Here is a 16,752-nt window from a genome sequence, read left to right on the forward strand (position 1 = left end):
TGCAGTCAATCTCTTTATTTCATGAGAGTTTATCATTACCAGGTAATAATTTCAGGATTGTGGCTTTATGGCTCTCCCATTCTTAGGTGGATCGTATGGAGTTTGCATGCTCTGCTTTGATTTGAACCCTTTCCCTTGGCTTTTGTTGGTTGGTGGCTGCAACTCTGCAGCTCCAGAAGAAACCACTAGCCCAGAATCCGACGGCCACACATTTCTCCAGCGGTTTCATTCACATTTCTCTTCTTCTGACCTCCATGCTGAACAGACTAAACCTAAAACCTGGAGACGCCCTGAAGGAAAAATACCCTATGCGGCATGAGAATTGCTTACTTTTCTAATCCTAACCTACCTTTTTCCTTTTTTATTTCTATCTTTTGTACCTATTTTTCTTAATTCTTTTCCCCTATTAGGGGCAAATTAGTTTTAAATCAGGCAAGTATTTGGGATCCCTCAGCATATCCAGAACGTCTGATCCAATGCCTTTTTTTATTTTTCAGTCAGTTTGCTCCCAGGAAAGCCTTTTTGTGGAAAACAGGTAAAATAAAATTTACTTTTCCATGTCTTTAGAGGAACAACGTCTGTCATGTGTGTCCTGTATATTCATAAATATATATCCCATATATAAGTGTGTACTTGAATATATGTATTAGCAAATACATATATCTATGTGTACATACATATATATTCACACGTATATGTTATTTAACACATCTAAAAATTATCTAATTTGGAAAAAATTTTCCCTCAGTTAATTCCAAACAGAATTGTAAAAATTTTTCTCATTTAAAGTCTCAATTTCTGGTCCTTGCAAAGGTAAACTTCCTATTACTTTCACCAGGCATTAAGAATAATAAATATTGAGACATCACAGGAACTTGCAGTTTCATTGGCTTATTTAGTAGTCCGCTAGAAGATGCATATATTTGGTATTGTTGGCCACGTCCTGTGCCCTATAATGATATATAGCTATACAAGTAACGATTGAAATAATATTCTTTCCAGTTTTTTTATTCTAAACAATCTATTCATCTTCATAAAACACTTGACCTTGAAAATCTTATCTAAACTGGCCTAGATTTAGCAGTTTACCTGGCATAGGAGTTAGTAGGGGGAGGTAGTTGTAAAATAAATGGCTTATAACATTTAAAGAAAATCTTGGAGATAAGAGCAAAAATTTTTCAAACTTAATATACACCCTTCAAAAATCATTCTAAATTGACATATATATTAAAATACCCCATTGATTTAATTGCAGATACTCAGGGCAAATTAAGGAATCCACATTAACTGCGCTAATCACATTTAAGAGGCATCAAAATGGGCAACTTGATTGGAAAATATAGTGTCTATAAATAAAGTGGTGGTTAATTTTATTTCAGGGGTTTGCTTAATGGGTATTCCTATACCATTGATTAAAATGGATACTGATTAAATGCCAGTACTCAGAGAAATTTAAACTGGGCATTAAAGATGATCGGCTTAAAAAATTCCATCATTCATATTTGCATTTGGAAATCTTCAAGTAAGGTGACTAAACCCCTTAATAGAATAATCTCTTTTAGAAGAAGAGAAAAAATTGAGAAACACATAAAAGGGATTCACAGAAAACTTCAAAGTCCATATATATTTAGACAAATGTTCCCTATTTACAGTAAAACCAATAATCTATAAGGATTGACATCTTGCAGGTGATTCTAAAGGATTCCAAAAATACTCTATCTTTGCCAAAAAGATTAAGTGAGCATTTACAATTCAGATTCATGGGAAACCTTATCCTCTAGTCTCCTAGCCAGTGATTTTCACTATCTTCCTCCCTAATCTTATCCATTTACATTTGAGTATCCCTTATATTATATTGGATTATATTCACCATTACAATAATTGGTCACATATATATGTATTGCACATGTTAACAGGTCTTGATGGTCCTGGAAACCAAAAATCGAATTAAGTGACTTCCCTCCAAAAATAAATACATTTCTTGGATACCGACCTCTGGAATGCCAGTATTTCATTATCCCAAAATATAAAGAATAGTTTTAATATATTACTCTAAAAAACGCTACTAATATATGTGATTAAATCTCTCTTATGTCTATATCAATCTCTTTTCTCCTTTTCTATTCCCTCTACTTCCTCTTTCCTTCCTTTCCCCTTACCTAGTATCAGTGTCTTAATCCTAGGGTAGAGATCTTAATCCTGTCAAACTGCCATTAATTTATTATGGCAAAATTCATCATAGTATAAATAAATCTTTGTATGGGATTGATTTGTGCTGTAGTAGAGTACACATCCATTTAACACAAGGCATTTAGTACGCTTAGGTTTTATATCATAAAATCATGTTTTCATTTCCAGTAGGCTCTTGGAAGACAGTAACATATGCAATGAGACCTATAAGAAAAGACAGCTCTTTCGGTTGGTATGGTTTACTTTCTTAAACTGTGTTTTTTTCAGATTGTGTGGTAGAATCAATGTTAAATATTAGTGTACTTGTGTAAAATATATCTGTTTATTTTTAAAAGTCCAGTTATTTCTTTGTAAATCTTGTTACATAGCTAGTATGGAAGTCATACTGGGTAGTATGAGATATGCGACTGGCAATCTATCACTTTGTCTACAATTCATTAGGGTTCTTCTAGTTTTCTGCTTTTCCGGGGCTAACTTTGGTAGCACACTGTTTTAATTTTCCCAAATTAACTTTAGTAAATTACTCTGAGTTAAATTTTCCCTGACAGATTGCAATTATACATACATTCTCAACACTGGAAAATAAATCAATGATAGCCCTATTTGGGTAACTAACTTTTAATTTTATCTGTTATAATATTTCAAACAGTGTGTTTTCAAGGGTGAATTTTATTTCTAAAGAAAGAGATGAGGTTCCTTCCAATTATAATGACCTACTTAAATTAAAATCTCTGTGGGCTAAGGGGAAAGGATGATAATGTTTTTAAAAGTTCTATAGTAGACTAGAAGCTCTGTGAAAGCAGAGGAACCATACCCATTTTCTCACTGCTCTATTCAATGTATATCTGACATCCATTGTAGAGCGAAGTGTACACAGTACTATAAGTATACTCAGTATCCACTATATATATTTAATGTGTTAAGGGGTTTATGAATGTTAGGATTTACCTCCATTGTAGGAATTACTACAAGAACAACAACAACAACAAAAACTCTTACCCACTTGAAAGAAAATGCTAAGAAAAGCAGATGAATTGAATGTTGAGAGAGTGCGTTTTTGCAATAAGTCTGGACTTTAGAACTCATTATGAGTAAAGTTAATTTATCTTACACTTTGATGGAAACAAAAAACAGAAGCTTCTTTTGGACTTCCCTCACTTTTCTAGATTGAACTATGAAGTTTATGAAATCTTCCTTATGTATCATTAGACAATTAATTTTCTTTTTCACACTTGAAGATTTAAGAAAATAACTTTGCACTTCTTTTGAAAACTCAGAGAAAAGCTAAAATTTACCATTACTCCTGTGCTCACACACTATGACCTAGTTTGTTTAGGCCAATATAGATAAAACATGGGTTCTTGTCCCCTAAAGGCCAATTAGTTTTACATAATCCCAAATCTGTCCCCAAGCAAGAGCTACCATATACTCAGGTTAGCCATCCCAAATATGGATTTCATCACTCACCCAAATCACCAAGCACAGAAACTCAGAAAGGTAACTTAGCACAAAGTCATTCACAAAATTGTAAAAGCAATTCAAGATGTACGTCATCCTTAACCTGGGCAAAAAAGATACATTTAGACATAAAGGAAAATAAATATTTTCAGTTGTATTAATCAGCACAGAAGCAGAGCTTAAAAGATATGCTTTATAACTACCTTGGGATGAAATTCTAGTTACTTACAAGAGGGCTAGTTCCAATGACCAGATATCTCATTACTATCATCCTCCTGGATTCCAGTAGGCGAGGACCAAGACTGGGCTTAGGAGAGAAGGGAAGACACCTGTGCATGTGGTTTTCTACAATGCCTATGATCCCACACCCAAACAGATTTGGAATTCAATACTGGACCTCATTTCACCGCTGTTAAGATGATAGTGCAGTATAAAATAGAGATGTACAAAATATGTTTTAATGTATAAATACCTAGGAATCATAAATTAGAATTATACATTATTTTTGAATCTCATTAATGCTAACTCCCTAAAGCAGCAACTTAAATTTTCATTTTTAAATGCACAGATTATGGCTTAGGACAGTGATTTGAGCTAGTGAGATACAGGCAGAGAAGATAAAGAAATCTTAGGTTGCCTTATTGAGCAGGCGATGTGGCATAAGTCTAAAGGAACTTCTCAAAGCTCTTAAAAAAGCTCTACAAGGGAGAAGGGTATAGACTACAACACACTAAATTGAACCCAGAAATAGTGGTGACTGCCTTCTTTACCCAAAAGGCTCAATCACATGGGCATTTACAGGAAGTCTGGATTCCTGCCATGGAAGTGCAGAGTTCATGGCTAAAGAGATAATTGAAGCAGAATTAGTAATGAGAACAAGGGATCACCCTCATATGAAGAGCTTCCATCTCATGCATCTTGCACTCTGAGGCTAAGCACCCCTCCCAAATCATCAAGCCAGTGTTTTTCTATAATAAATATTTCAAATTAGCTGCAAATTAGATTATTGTCACATTTCTGGTGCATTCACAGTTACTAAATAATGATTTTGCTAGAGTTTGTAAAAGACAGGTTAACATAATCATGATTATGGGAGAAGAATGAAGTTGAATTTGGAGATTTAAAGAGAAGACAATCAGAAATGGAACACCAAGTCATTGAAAAGGTTATCCATTTCTCCACTCTATCTCCCATGGCTTTCTTGAATTTCAAAGGAGTTTAAGAGGTAAAGCCATCTGGTCATTGGTGAAGGTCTGGTCATTCAAACCTATAACTTGGTTTTCATCAAGTGGTTCTTATTTCTAAAACCAGTCATCCCTGTCGTACTGAGAACAGAGAGAATGTTTGTAAAATACTAATAGAGGATGGCAGGGCACTGAGTATTTTCATCTAACCTTCCACTCGAAAGTGCTTTTTGTTTTGTGAAAATTCTGTACCTCTTCCTCCCTTTGCTTTACAAAGTTCCTGTCACAAATCAATTATTTCATTTTTATTTCTTGGATCAATTTACCTTCTTATGTTTGGCTGAAATAAAAGAAAAAGTTGAGTGAGTAAATTTAAAGCAGCACTTAAAATTTTCTTTGTAGTCTGTACAATTTTGTCAGTGAGTATTTCAATCACATGTGTGCACTTCAAACATCTCAACAGCACATTATTGTCTTTAAAATATTTTTCAATGAAGCTACCAATGACGTCTGAGAGATTTGAATCAAGGCTTAAATATGCCGCATTGCGAATATGAATTAGGTGTTATATTTACTGATCGAGATTTATATTCCCTTTACTTATTTATAATCCATTAAAATCTTAAGGTATTTTACTGATGCATTATTTTTATCTTCAGATAAAGTTTTGAATTTATTAACAAAATTATGCTTTAGACAGATTGGAAACCAATGAAAGTGCAAATTTCATCAATTTTCTCTATAAAGCACATGCAATTTTGCATGTTTCTGAGAGATACTCTAAAGTCTTCAAACTTCACTTCTGACTATTGGATCTCTTCCTTTTTCTATTTGAAGTTTGAACAATTGTGTTATTTCACCTGAGGAGCTTTTTTTTGTTATTTCCATTGTTCCCCTTGGAAAGTTTTGTGTCAGTGTATAGTGTTTACACTGTTGTTATTTTCAAAAGTTTTTCTACGTGAAAAGAATTAAAGCGTTCTTTCCTCTGACCATGAAGGTTAAACTCAGTGGGCAAAATTCTTACCATAGGTTAATAGAGTAATTTCCATGATTTCTACACTATCTGTCAAAGCCTTGGTGATTTCAGATGTGTATCTCATAAAGCTGGAATATGAATTAACAGCTTCTCTGGATCTGTGTGCATTTTTCCATTGACAATTATTTTGTGCTAAAGAGAGAGAAAAAGTCTTCTTTTGTGGGAGTTACTTTTAGAATCACTGAAGATCACAATTACTTCTGAACATTAATTAATTATTGATTTGAGTCAGGAGAACTTATCCCCCTATTCTCTTTGCAAGAAAAATTAACAATTACATTTTATACCATGTCTTTCTAGTTGTTTCTCCTTCACCGACAGAGGGATCATGTGACATTTCTAGGTTTGGTTTTTTCTGTTTGTAACCTGTGTGTTATGTGTGATGTTATCTGTCTATACATCATCAAAATATTTGTAACACTGGGAGGCAACTGGTTTAATGAAAAGGGTTGGTAGGAAGGGTCTTGTGCGGATGACTTTCCAAGGAAAGCCTTGCTCTGTGCCTACCCACACCATTCATGTAAGGTAATCCTGTCCCTGTGCATCTTTCTGGTGGTCATACTCCAGGGGCAACAGAGATGGCTCAGGGAGAACATCCGGGAGTCGACAGAGCAGCTCAGAAAATGAACTCAAGTGGTCTGACCACCAAAGGGCCTGGAGCAGCACAGACTCCGACAGTTCCAACCGCAATCTAAAGCCCGCCATGACCAAGACGGCGAGTTTTGGGGGCATCACGGTGCTGACCAGGGGTGACAGTACTTCCAGTACCAGGAGTACTGGGAAGCTGTCCAAAGCAGGTAGTTAGTACTGAATGTGTTTATGTCCCGTGGTATTTTTTGGATTCTACACAAGCCATATGGTCACCATTCTCTGACTTTCAGTTGACTGATAATGATGATATTAATCACAGGGATAGCTGGAAAGAAGGTACAATTTAAATAGGCTACTGCCTCTTTCCAGTTATGTGCCTAGGTCAAGTTATTAACCTCTCCAAACTTTAGTTTTCTCATCTATAAAATGTAGGTTATGTAATGCTATTCAAACCCACCTCAGTAGACTAAGTGTTTATGTATTTAAGTACTTAAGTTTACTTACTTAATTTAAATTTACTCAGTAAACTTAAGTTTAAATTGCATTATTTATATAAAAATGATTACCATGGCACCTGCATTACAGTAACTACCTAGCAAAACTTTGCTATTGCTTTTAAATTTAGTAATATGAATTATTCCTTAAAACCACACTGTAAGATAATTATAACATTAATAGCTTTTGTTCTTGCATTGGAAGGCTGTTAGTACAATCCTGGATCTGTTTTTTTTTAACCATCCTGTGCCTCTGTTTTCTTCACCTGATCAATAGAAATAATAATAGTACCTATATTATAGAAATACTATGAAGACTAAAGGAGTCAGTATACATAAAGCAACTTGAATAATGTCTGACAAGTTATAAGCTCCCAATAAACTCTATCCTTATTCATTTTTATTATTGCCATTTAATATGTGCACCCCTGCTTTGCAGATAAGACAGGTGAGTGTAGAAAGGTTTAGAATTTCCAAGTTACCAGGTGCTTGTATCTTTTTTTCCAAGTGAAGCAAATAACGTGATTCTGAAGTAGGTTGTTCAAGTTTGCATGAACAGTCTTTGGAAGGTGAGTGATAATGAGAGATCTAGAAGAGCCATTAACTAGAAACAACTTTAAACTGATGGAAGCATACACCACGATGCTTACATGAGTCTGCAAAATGCCCTCATGGTCTGCCATTTCTAGCTCTTCTGTCTCCCAAAGATTATTCTCTATTGTTTTGAATTATTTTGAATGTTCACAATTAAAATACCTCCTAAAATCTCAGGAAGGTGACAAATGACCGTTCACTGGCACTCCATGAACTGAAGTTTGTGATTTTAGTATGTAACTGTTTTTGCTTTGTTTTGGTTCTGTCCTAGAAAATCAAATTCCCTGACACTCTCTTGGGTGGGGGGATTGAGAGTTGTGATTCCGTCGTATGCTCTGGGTGACAGATTGTACAGGTGCAGCGTTCAGGATCCTGAAGTGACAGGTGAGTGGGAGGCCAAGGCAGGAGTGGGATGAAGAATGGAGAACCCCAGTTAGAGTTTAGACAAGGGCTGTCCTGGACTGTGGCTATTTTCCTAATTAAACTTTACACTCATGTTAGGTCCTAGGGGTTCCCCACCTCCATGCAAAATCTGGGTTCATTTGCTGATGGTTTAACATAATTAGGACAAATTCCTCCTAAAAATTATCTCATGTTTTTCTATATAAGGAGAAAGATAATAGCCTTTAGTTACAGTCACTACATAATATACACACCCTGATTCTCAGAAAGATTCAGATAGGTTCACACTGCCTTTCTGCAATTTTTATTCACTAATCGGTGAGTTCTTGATTTCTTACTCTAATTAATGGCTCTCATATTCCACTATTGTAGCAACTGAAGTAAAGAAAATCCACTGTGGTACACTTGAGCTCTTGTAAACTAAGATAGGTTTAATAGTTTTAAATTTCCTTAAGATGCGAAAACCAAGTGCTTTAAATGGTGCACTTAAAAATTCCAACACACCAAAAGAGCTCTTAAAATTTTTAAATTAATAGTCATTCTCCATGCACCAACCCCAATCACTTCCAAAGCAAAGCTCTTTGGAAACATTAAAACACTTCAAAATGTTAAAATGCCATGTTCTTTGAAAATGATTAGAGATTGTAAGTGCTTCAGATTTTTTGTTCTTTTAATCTAAGTGTCTCCATTTGAAAACTTGTCAAAGTGCAGGCATGGAAAGGGAATAAAAACTTAAAGAAGATCAAGGTAGGATGTCAAAACAAACTTACAATTTCCCAAGATGGATTTATGAAGCAAAGCTGTCAGTTTTGCTGTCATGGAGCTTCAGAAGAGCACAAGTTTTCAGTTTTCTACCTAATTGTTCACAGTGGAATTGCAAACTTTTTTTATGACCTTTTAGAAACCAAGTCTGGAGTTGTGACATTTAAGTTACTCTTCTCCTCCTCTAAGTACATAGATTCTAGCTTTAAATAGATAATAATGAGACTTTTTCCACGTTGGAAACACGTTTTCCTACATTTTGGAAGGAAGCATATTACTGAAGTATGAATGTACAAGCACATTCTCTTGAGGCCTGGGCTGTCCACCAGATGCCCAGCATACATTTCTGGAGGCAGATGATGTGATTGTATCCTCCTTACCGAAAGCACTTGAATGATACCTGCGCGGCAACCTCAGCTGTTTCTTGTTAACAGCAATGTGGTTGAGAAATAAGAGTATGACATCTGTTTCTTACCACATTGGCCTAGCTGTACTGTCACTATTGTTCCCCCATCTGGATCTTCAAAGCAGGGTTTCTCAACTTTAGCTCCATCAGAATCACCCAAAGGATTGGTTAAATCCCAGATTGCAACACTCACCCACAGAGTTTCTGAGCCCAAAGGTCTAGGATGGGGCCTGAGAATTTACATTTCCAACAAGTTCCCAGTTGATGCCAATGCTGCTTGCCTGGGAACATACTTCAAAAACAACTGCTCTAGAGAAATAAAATGTCCTTTTTTTGTTTGTTTTAATGATTTTAGGTGGTCTGGCTTGTTGTTTTCTGGATGCAGGGGTATTCCTGCTATTGTCACATTCCTTGCCCACATCCTGGAGTATTTTTTGATCCAATGCAAGACACCCCGTGTTTCTACCACTTCCTTTTCTTTGTCTTTATCTTTATTACTACATTAATACATCCTGGATATTCTCTTCCTTCTTGTAATTTTGGAAGCTTTAGATTATTCTACTGAACACTGACCCCCTGAATCTGGAAATATTTTCTTGAATTATATAATTCAGAAATAAAACCTTTATGATTTGTGGTCCTCGTAAAAGAAAAATTGCAGAAGATATTGCAGGGAAAAGAGAATTTATTCATTATTATTGCAACAGGGATCAAGACTATGATTTCTCTTTTTAGAGAGAGAACTGAGCTCCACTGAATCAAAAAGCAAGAGAGTCTTCAAGCACTGGGGTGAGCTAGTGGCAAAATTTTGGAGGACATTATAGAGGAAATTGGGTGATGTGATTAGGCTATATGTACTTGCTAATTGGTGCTGTGGAAGTTAGGCTCCTATCCTCCCACAGAAATTGAGAGATAGGGGCTCTATTTTTCATGACAATTAGATTTCAAAGGGATGGCTCCCAGGTACTTAAGAAGGACCTTCATGGATTGTAAAAGTGGTTAGAGGTTAGGAGATTTACATCTCAAAGGGGCATAAATGCTGTAAGGATAGGGAGGTGAAGAGCCTCTAGTCTAGAAGAAACCAATGAAAAGTTTGGTCAAGCCGAGGGGAACATTAAGGTCATCTTCCTTACCATTGCTCACCATTTAGTCTGGTACCTTATAGTTTACAAAAGGGTATGTTGAGGTCTAAAGTAGTCACTTCCTGAAGAAAGCACAGCTGGTAAGTGGCAGAACTGGAATTAAAACCCAGTATCCTTTCTCCATGGGAATGTTTCCTCTGCTCCAAGGGAATCTGTCCATGTCCTTCCCCTTCTGCCCTGTCCTTTCCTGGTTTTTCATTTTGTTTTGCCTCGTGATCTCCTTTTCTGTCTTTTGTCATGTTTCCCAGTTTCTGTTTTTCTCTTGAGAGTTCACCTGAGTCTCTCACCTAGCCACTCGGATGTCTTCTTTTTTGTCCTTCCTGTGGCTACCCATTAGGGTTCAGTTTCAGTTTCTGAGCTTTCCACTGTGAGTAGCGTGGAATTTTCATCTAGTATCTCCTAGAACTTGGCACAGGCTTGGTCAGGGCCCTGGCCCCCATCTGGGCCTTGCTTAAATGATAAGAAGATGAACATGACCTACAGGCTTAGAGAGCCATCTGTGGAGTCAAGTTGCCTGGGTTTGAGCTCAGATTCTACCACACACTGAGCTTTGGGAAATTTATTTAACATATCTGAAGATCAGTTTTCATCTTCAAAATGAGGCTGCTGTAAAAATTAGCTTAGACAACTCATGTAGAGAAAGTAGCACAGTGCTTATCACATAGGCATACTGTATAAATATTTGTCATGGTTATCATTAAACCTCTGAAAAAAGGAAACCAGAAATACTTTTCACTCTCAGGCATTCTAAATCTTAAAAGTTCTCAAATGTCAATTTCATTTTAAAAAAAATCTTTGAACACTTCTAATCCTGTGCCTTTTACTAGCATTTGTGTTTTATCACAGACTTTAGCAACACCAGCTATGTGTGGAATATGGCTATCCCTGGCCTTGGTGATTGATGTTCAAAGCCAATCGGAACAGCCAGTTACTAAATCCTGGCTGTATGTTGATTGCTGAGTCATCCTTTTGAAGAGGTTTGACTTTATTTTCATCTTTGCACATGCAGAGAATTTAAGCCAAATTTAGGTTTCCTTCCTTTAACCTGTGGAATCAAATCATTTACATAGTCTTCTCATTTCTCCCGTTGACACTGCTTCTTTTCCCCTAGGTAAGGGAAGGGTATACTATTGTAAATCGGTGATTAATGGCCATCCTTCTAAAGCCAAAATTAAGTTACTCTTTGGATTGGCTTGTGACACTTCAGTCTGTCTGCGTCAACCCATCCCTCCTAACACACACACCCATGCATCACTAGCTTACAGTTCAAATCTGAGTTAGGACATGCTCCTTTGGCCCCAACTATTTTTCGGTGCCTAGCCCCTCAATCTGGAGATGAGCTGACTCATGTTTGTATAACATTAAATACCTGGGTACAGGAGGTTTTGTTGAATTATTTATGTTGTTGCTGTTGACTCTAGCGTCAAATGTGTAACGTAGCATCCAATTATACATAGCAGGTCCATGAACACACACTACAGTCTGCATTGGGAATATGACCACAGAGTCATAATTTCAGTGATACAGCCTCAAAACTATTATTAGCATTTTCAATATTCTTTTTACATTTTTTACTTTTTCTCCACATGCCTTATTCAGAGCCCCATCAGCACTGTAAACCACTTCGATGGAGCATCCTGAATTGACGTAAAACTATTGTTATTCATAATCAAGTCATGGGGAAAGCAGAGAAGATGCCCAACTGAGAACACTTGTGACAGGTCATGGTATATGCATATGTACAATTTCAAGAGGCAATGTGGGGTCGTGGTTAAAGCTTGAGCTATAGATCAGTCTGTATAGACCAAATTCCAGCTCTGCCATTATCTAGCTATATGAGCTGACCTGAGTTACCTAACTTCCTTATGCTTCAGTTTCCCTATCTGTAGAGGCAGTATTAGTTATTATTTAAGTGTTTATTCAAGTGCTTACACATACTAAGTTGTCAATAAATATTATCGTTCTCCTAAAAATTATCATGCTCTCCAATTACCCCTCTTCTCTGCACTTACATGTTATGTTCCTATCACTTATTTTAAAAGAACTCCAGTTTAATTTAAGGGCATATTTTAGAATCTTGAAAAGAGTGTTAGTGACGGATTATATATTTTGACTTTAATGATACATAAGAATGTATTTTTAATGAAATAATTAATACTGTAGGCTGATGTTTTAATCAGCTTCGTGTACTACATTCTTGCAACCTATGATATTACCCAAGTAATCTATTAGTTTGAATTTGCAGTAATATAAATTTTACTTAGTGCATTTTCTCTTGGCTGCTCTGGTTAATACCTAGTGCCCAGGAGAGCTGTGATTAAGGATACTAGAGCTGCTTGTCTCTTGCTGTAGTGAAATGCCAGTGAGTGCCCAGTGGACATATTGGGATATGTTTCTACTTTTGTCCATAATGGTGAGACAGAAGAGATTGTTAGATTCACCTTAGGGGCTTCTGCATACTGTTCCTATTACCCATGTGTTTGAAAATTCGGAATCCATAAGCATCACGATTATTTTACTATTCTGTGTCATCTAAAGGATATTCAGCCATTATAAGGCCAAGCCCTCTTTGGTCCACCTTTTAGCCATATTAATAAGACTTCTTCAAATATGTAAAATTCAGTACAATATCATTAACACTTAAATATATTACATTAATAATAATACCCACCATCTATTTGATTCCTTGCTTTTCTTTCTTCCTTTCTTCCTTCCTTCCCTCCCTTCCTTCCCTCCCTCCCTCCCTCCCTTCCTTTCTTCTCTCTCCCTTCCTTCCTTCCTTCCTTCCTTCCTTCCTTCCTTCCTTCCTTCCTTCCTTCCTTCCTTTCTTTTGTTCTTTCTTTCTTTCTTTCTTGATGGAGTCTTGCTCTGTCACCCAGGCTGGAGTGAAGTGGCACCATCTCAGCTCACTGCAACCCTCGCCTCCCAGGTTCAATCAACTCACTTGCCTCAGCCTCCTGAGTAGCTGGGACTACAGGCGCATGCTACCACACCTGGCTAATGGGGTTTCACCATGTTGGCCAGGCGGGTCTCGATCTCCTGACCTTGTGATCCACCCGCCTCAGCCTCCCAAAGTGCTGGGATTACAGGCATGAGCCACTGCGCCTGGCCCATCTTTTTTGGTTGTTTGTTTAAATCGTTAATATCTGAAGTTTCAACTTTACACACAAAAACAATAACATTCAATGGTTTAAAGTTGCCCCTGGTCAGATGGTTAGAAAAAGTCAGAGTCCTGATTCGTCGGTCTCTCCCTGACACTCAATCACATTCTCCTAAACCATGCCACTCCTTAAAAGAGATCCTATTTGATGTTGAAATGTGTTTGCTCTTATACACTATGCTCCCAGGTCTTCTACTCACACATGAAGGTAACAGATTATTTATGACTAGGCTCCTTCAGACTTCAGCTGTATAGGTGTCAGAGAACCAGTACTTCAGAACCATGCACACAAACTTCGTATCGCAAGGCTCTTCCTTAAGGTGCAGTCTCTTTAACCTCTATCCCAGTCATTTTATTCATATTATTTCAGCTTAGTAAGACATTTCCATGGTACTAATTACTTGGGGATATACGACGGGGTTTTCAGGTACTGAGTTCAGAGCTTCCGGGTACCCTTTATCAGTTTATCGCCCTAGTAGTTTGTGAAAAGGCTGAGAGAGAAAGTTCTCATTCTTAATTCCTCTTTTCTCAGAAAACTGACACATCTGAAAAATATGTAGCAAATATTTCAATAAAACATGAGGCCAAAATATGGGAGGGGCATTAGTTAATCTCATCCTACAGCATGAGTCTCGAATTCTTTAATAATGCGTCACAGAAAAGTGAGCAGTTAGACTCAGATTGGTGCTTTCTCTCATCTCTCTGTGTTGAATGATTTGTTGATTGTATCCCTATGCCAGGTTCTGAGTCTTCCAGCAGTGCAGGCTCCTCAGGATCGCTGTCCCGCACCCATGCCCCTCTCCAGAGCACACCTCTAGTCTCAGGCGTGGCAGCTGGCTCTCCAGGCTGTGTGCCTTATCCAGAGAATGGAATAGGGGGCCAGGTTGCTCCCAGCAGCACCAGCTACATCCTCCTTCCACTTGAAGCTGCAACAGGCATCCCGCCTGGAAGCATCCTTCTTAATCCACACACAGGTGAGTTACTACCTGCTTTATCAGGGATACAAGGCTTTCAGAAGTTTGTTCTTACATTTGATCTTATGAATTTGCGAGCAGGTATTCTGAAAATTCCTGAACAGGAAAGCTAGTTGCATGAACTGTTATGAGGCATTTTTGTTTAGAAAGAGCAGATTTATAGCAGTATCTATAGCTCTATATTTATATCTTCCTATCAATATTTATATTGATTTGTAGATACAGATACTTCCAGAAGCATCCACTTTTCTTTTTTCTTTTACTAGAGTGTCTCTCATGCATGCTTAAGAGCTAAGATGAGAGAAAATGGTGTGATGAGTTGGGATATAGTAATTAAAACTTTGTGTTTCTCAGTCTAAATCCCCAATTAGCTTGTATTATGTCAAAAGGGTTTTTGCATCCAAGAATATTTCTGGAATTGAAGTATCAATTGAGATATATAGTGACCATTAACTCTAGAAGTTGCTTTTTAACCTTAGAACTTCAGCCAGCGCCTATGAGAGGAATAAGAAACAGTGGTGGTGAAGAGAATACAGAGAGAAAATTCTTGTGTATTTTAGAAATGTCAGGCTTACACTGATTTTGTTGGGGTTTAGAAAATTGTTCATGATTATAGTTTCTTCCATGATGAATGGCCATTGGTTATTTAATTTTGCATTTTTCTAGTAGGTCAGTTAACTTCCACATTGATTTCAAAAGACTGAGGGCTTTGAGATTCTAACATCAGCAAAAGAACTCGGAAATATCTGCTTATATGCGGGGAAAACTTCTCAACCTGGGGCATTTTTGTCTCTGTCGCCAAGGCCATTTGGCATTATCTGGAGACATTTTGATTATCATGATCTGGGGAGAACAGGGCTGCTATTGGCACCCAGTAGGTAGAGTACAGAAATGCTGCTAAACAGCCGCCAAAGCCTAGGGCACACTTCCACAGCAGAAGATTCTATGGAACAAAATGTCGGCGGTACCACGGCTGAGAATCCCTGGCTTAGAAAGCTTGACATTGACAAGTCACTTCTTAGGACGTCTTTATTAGGGACTGGCAATACATGGAGTTGTCTTGAAAGAGATCTGAAGTTTGGTTTAGATCATTCCAGACTATTTCTTCAATTAGCTAAACTCGAAAATGCAAAACTGGGTAAGTATCTCATAAAAATTATCTGACTCAATCTTCTCACAAACATAGTGCTACTAGTAATTAGGAAATTCAGAGAAACATGAGAACTGTAGTAAAATAGTTACTTGAATAATTGCCACATTTTCATAAAACATATGGCACATTCCCAAGTCATGGTGTTTGATTGAGACATATTGAAAATGCTATAAGCTTGGGGGAAGAAAGGCATAATCATTTTATAGAAAACCGTTTGAAAGCTTCAGATTAGGTACTTCTAAGGAGGATTTTTAGATTGCTTGTATTTTATCTGGATTATTGTAGGCACTATAAAGAAAACTAAAAGAAGGCCAGGATCATATTGTTTACTTTGAACATGAATCAAAGTACTGTCTGACTTTGTTGGCTGAAATTCTTTCACTTTTAATTGAGATAGAGGGCTTGCTGAAAAGCAAACATTTTAACCACTTGTTTTGAGTGGTCTGTTTTAAGCAAAATTACAGAGTGTTTTGTAAAAGCTCAACAGAGTATTTTTAGGGTACAATGCAGGAATATTATTTCTAATGATAGCATAGTTGTGCATGTGTATGTGTATATTATCATCTATAATCTTGTTTACAGAAAAAAGAAACAGAATATTGTTTGATGCCAAGTCCCAATTCTTATTCATTGGACCGAGTCATTTAGAGCTGTTATCAAAATATCTCTTTTGTAAAAGGATCCCAACTAAGCAAAAGGATTTAATAACACTGTTGAACAGCTTCTCCATACATATTTTTCTGATCCGACAAATGCTAGATTTAAAACATCCTAAACCAAAAGGAAAAGTATGCATATATTATGTACTATTTTTGAGTAGTGAGATGCAAGGTGAATTATATCTCCTCTTTTCTAGAATATATTTATTCTGTAAATTGAAAATATGCACATGTATGTGTATGTACATATATGTATTATATATAACGCATGTTATATGTATAGGTGTATCTTTAGTATATGTATGTGTGTGTATGTACATGTATCTACCTGTCCAATTTCTTATATGACTTTTACTGTTGAAACTAAAGGTTAGCCTCGTCTGGGCTGGAACTCATCTCCTTTTTCTGTCATTGCTGTGAATTTAGAAACTATACCTCTCACTCTTTTTAAAGTACCTTTCTGCCAAGTACACAACAGAAAAACTTGGGTGTTAGGAACCAAGATCATATGACTATTTTGCTTCTCATTTGAACTGCTCTTGAGCTC

At 36.8% G+C, this 16,752-nt stretch overlaps 1 protein-coding gene across 1 annotated transcript in view; it reads left to right on the forward strand.

Moving 5' to 3' along the window:
* ARPP21 (cAMP regulated phosphoprotein 21) overlaps positions 1–16,752 on the forward strand; it is a 116,243-nt gene that overhangs the window by 36,012 nt on the left and 63,479 nt on the right. Inside the window, 4 exon segments of the mRNA XM_017877062.1 lie at positions 498–535; positions 2,359–2,418; positions 6,436–6,665; positions 14,160–14,393. Coding sequence (XP_017732551.1) covers positions 498–535; positions 2,359–2,418; positions 6,436–6,665; positions 14,160–14,393 — 562 coding nt within the window.

Source organism: Rhinopithecus bieti, unplaced genomic scaffold (genome assembly GCF_001698545.2).
Source record: "Rhinopithecus bieti isolate Rb0 unplaced genomic scaffold, ASM169854v2 scaffold_10524, whole genome shotgun sequence".
NCBI classification, from domain to species: domain Eukaryota; kingdom Metazoa; phylum Chordata; class Mammalia; order Primates; family Cercopithecidae; genus Rhinopithecus; species Rhinopithecus bieti.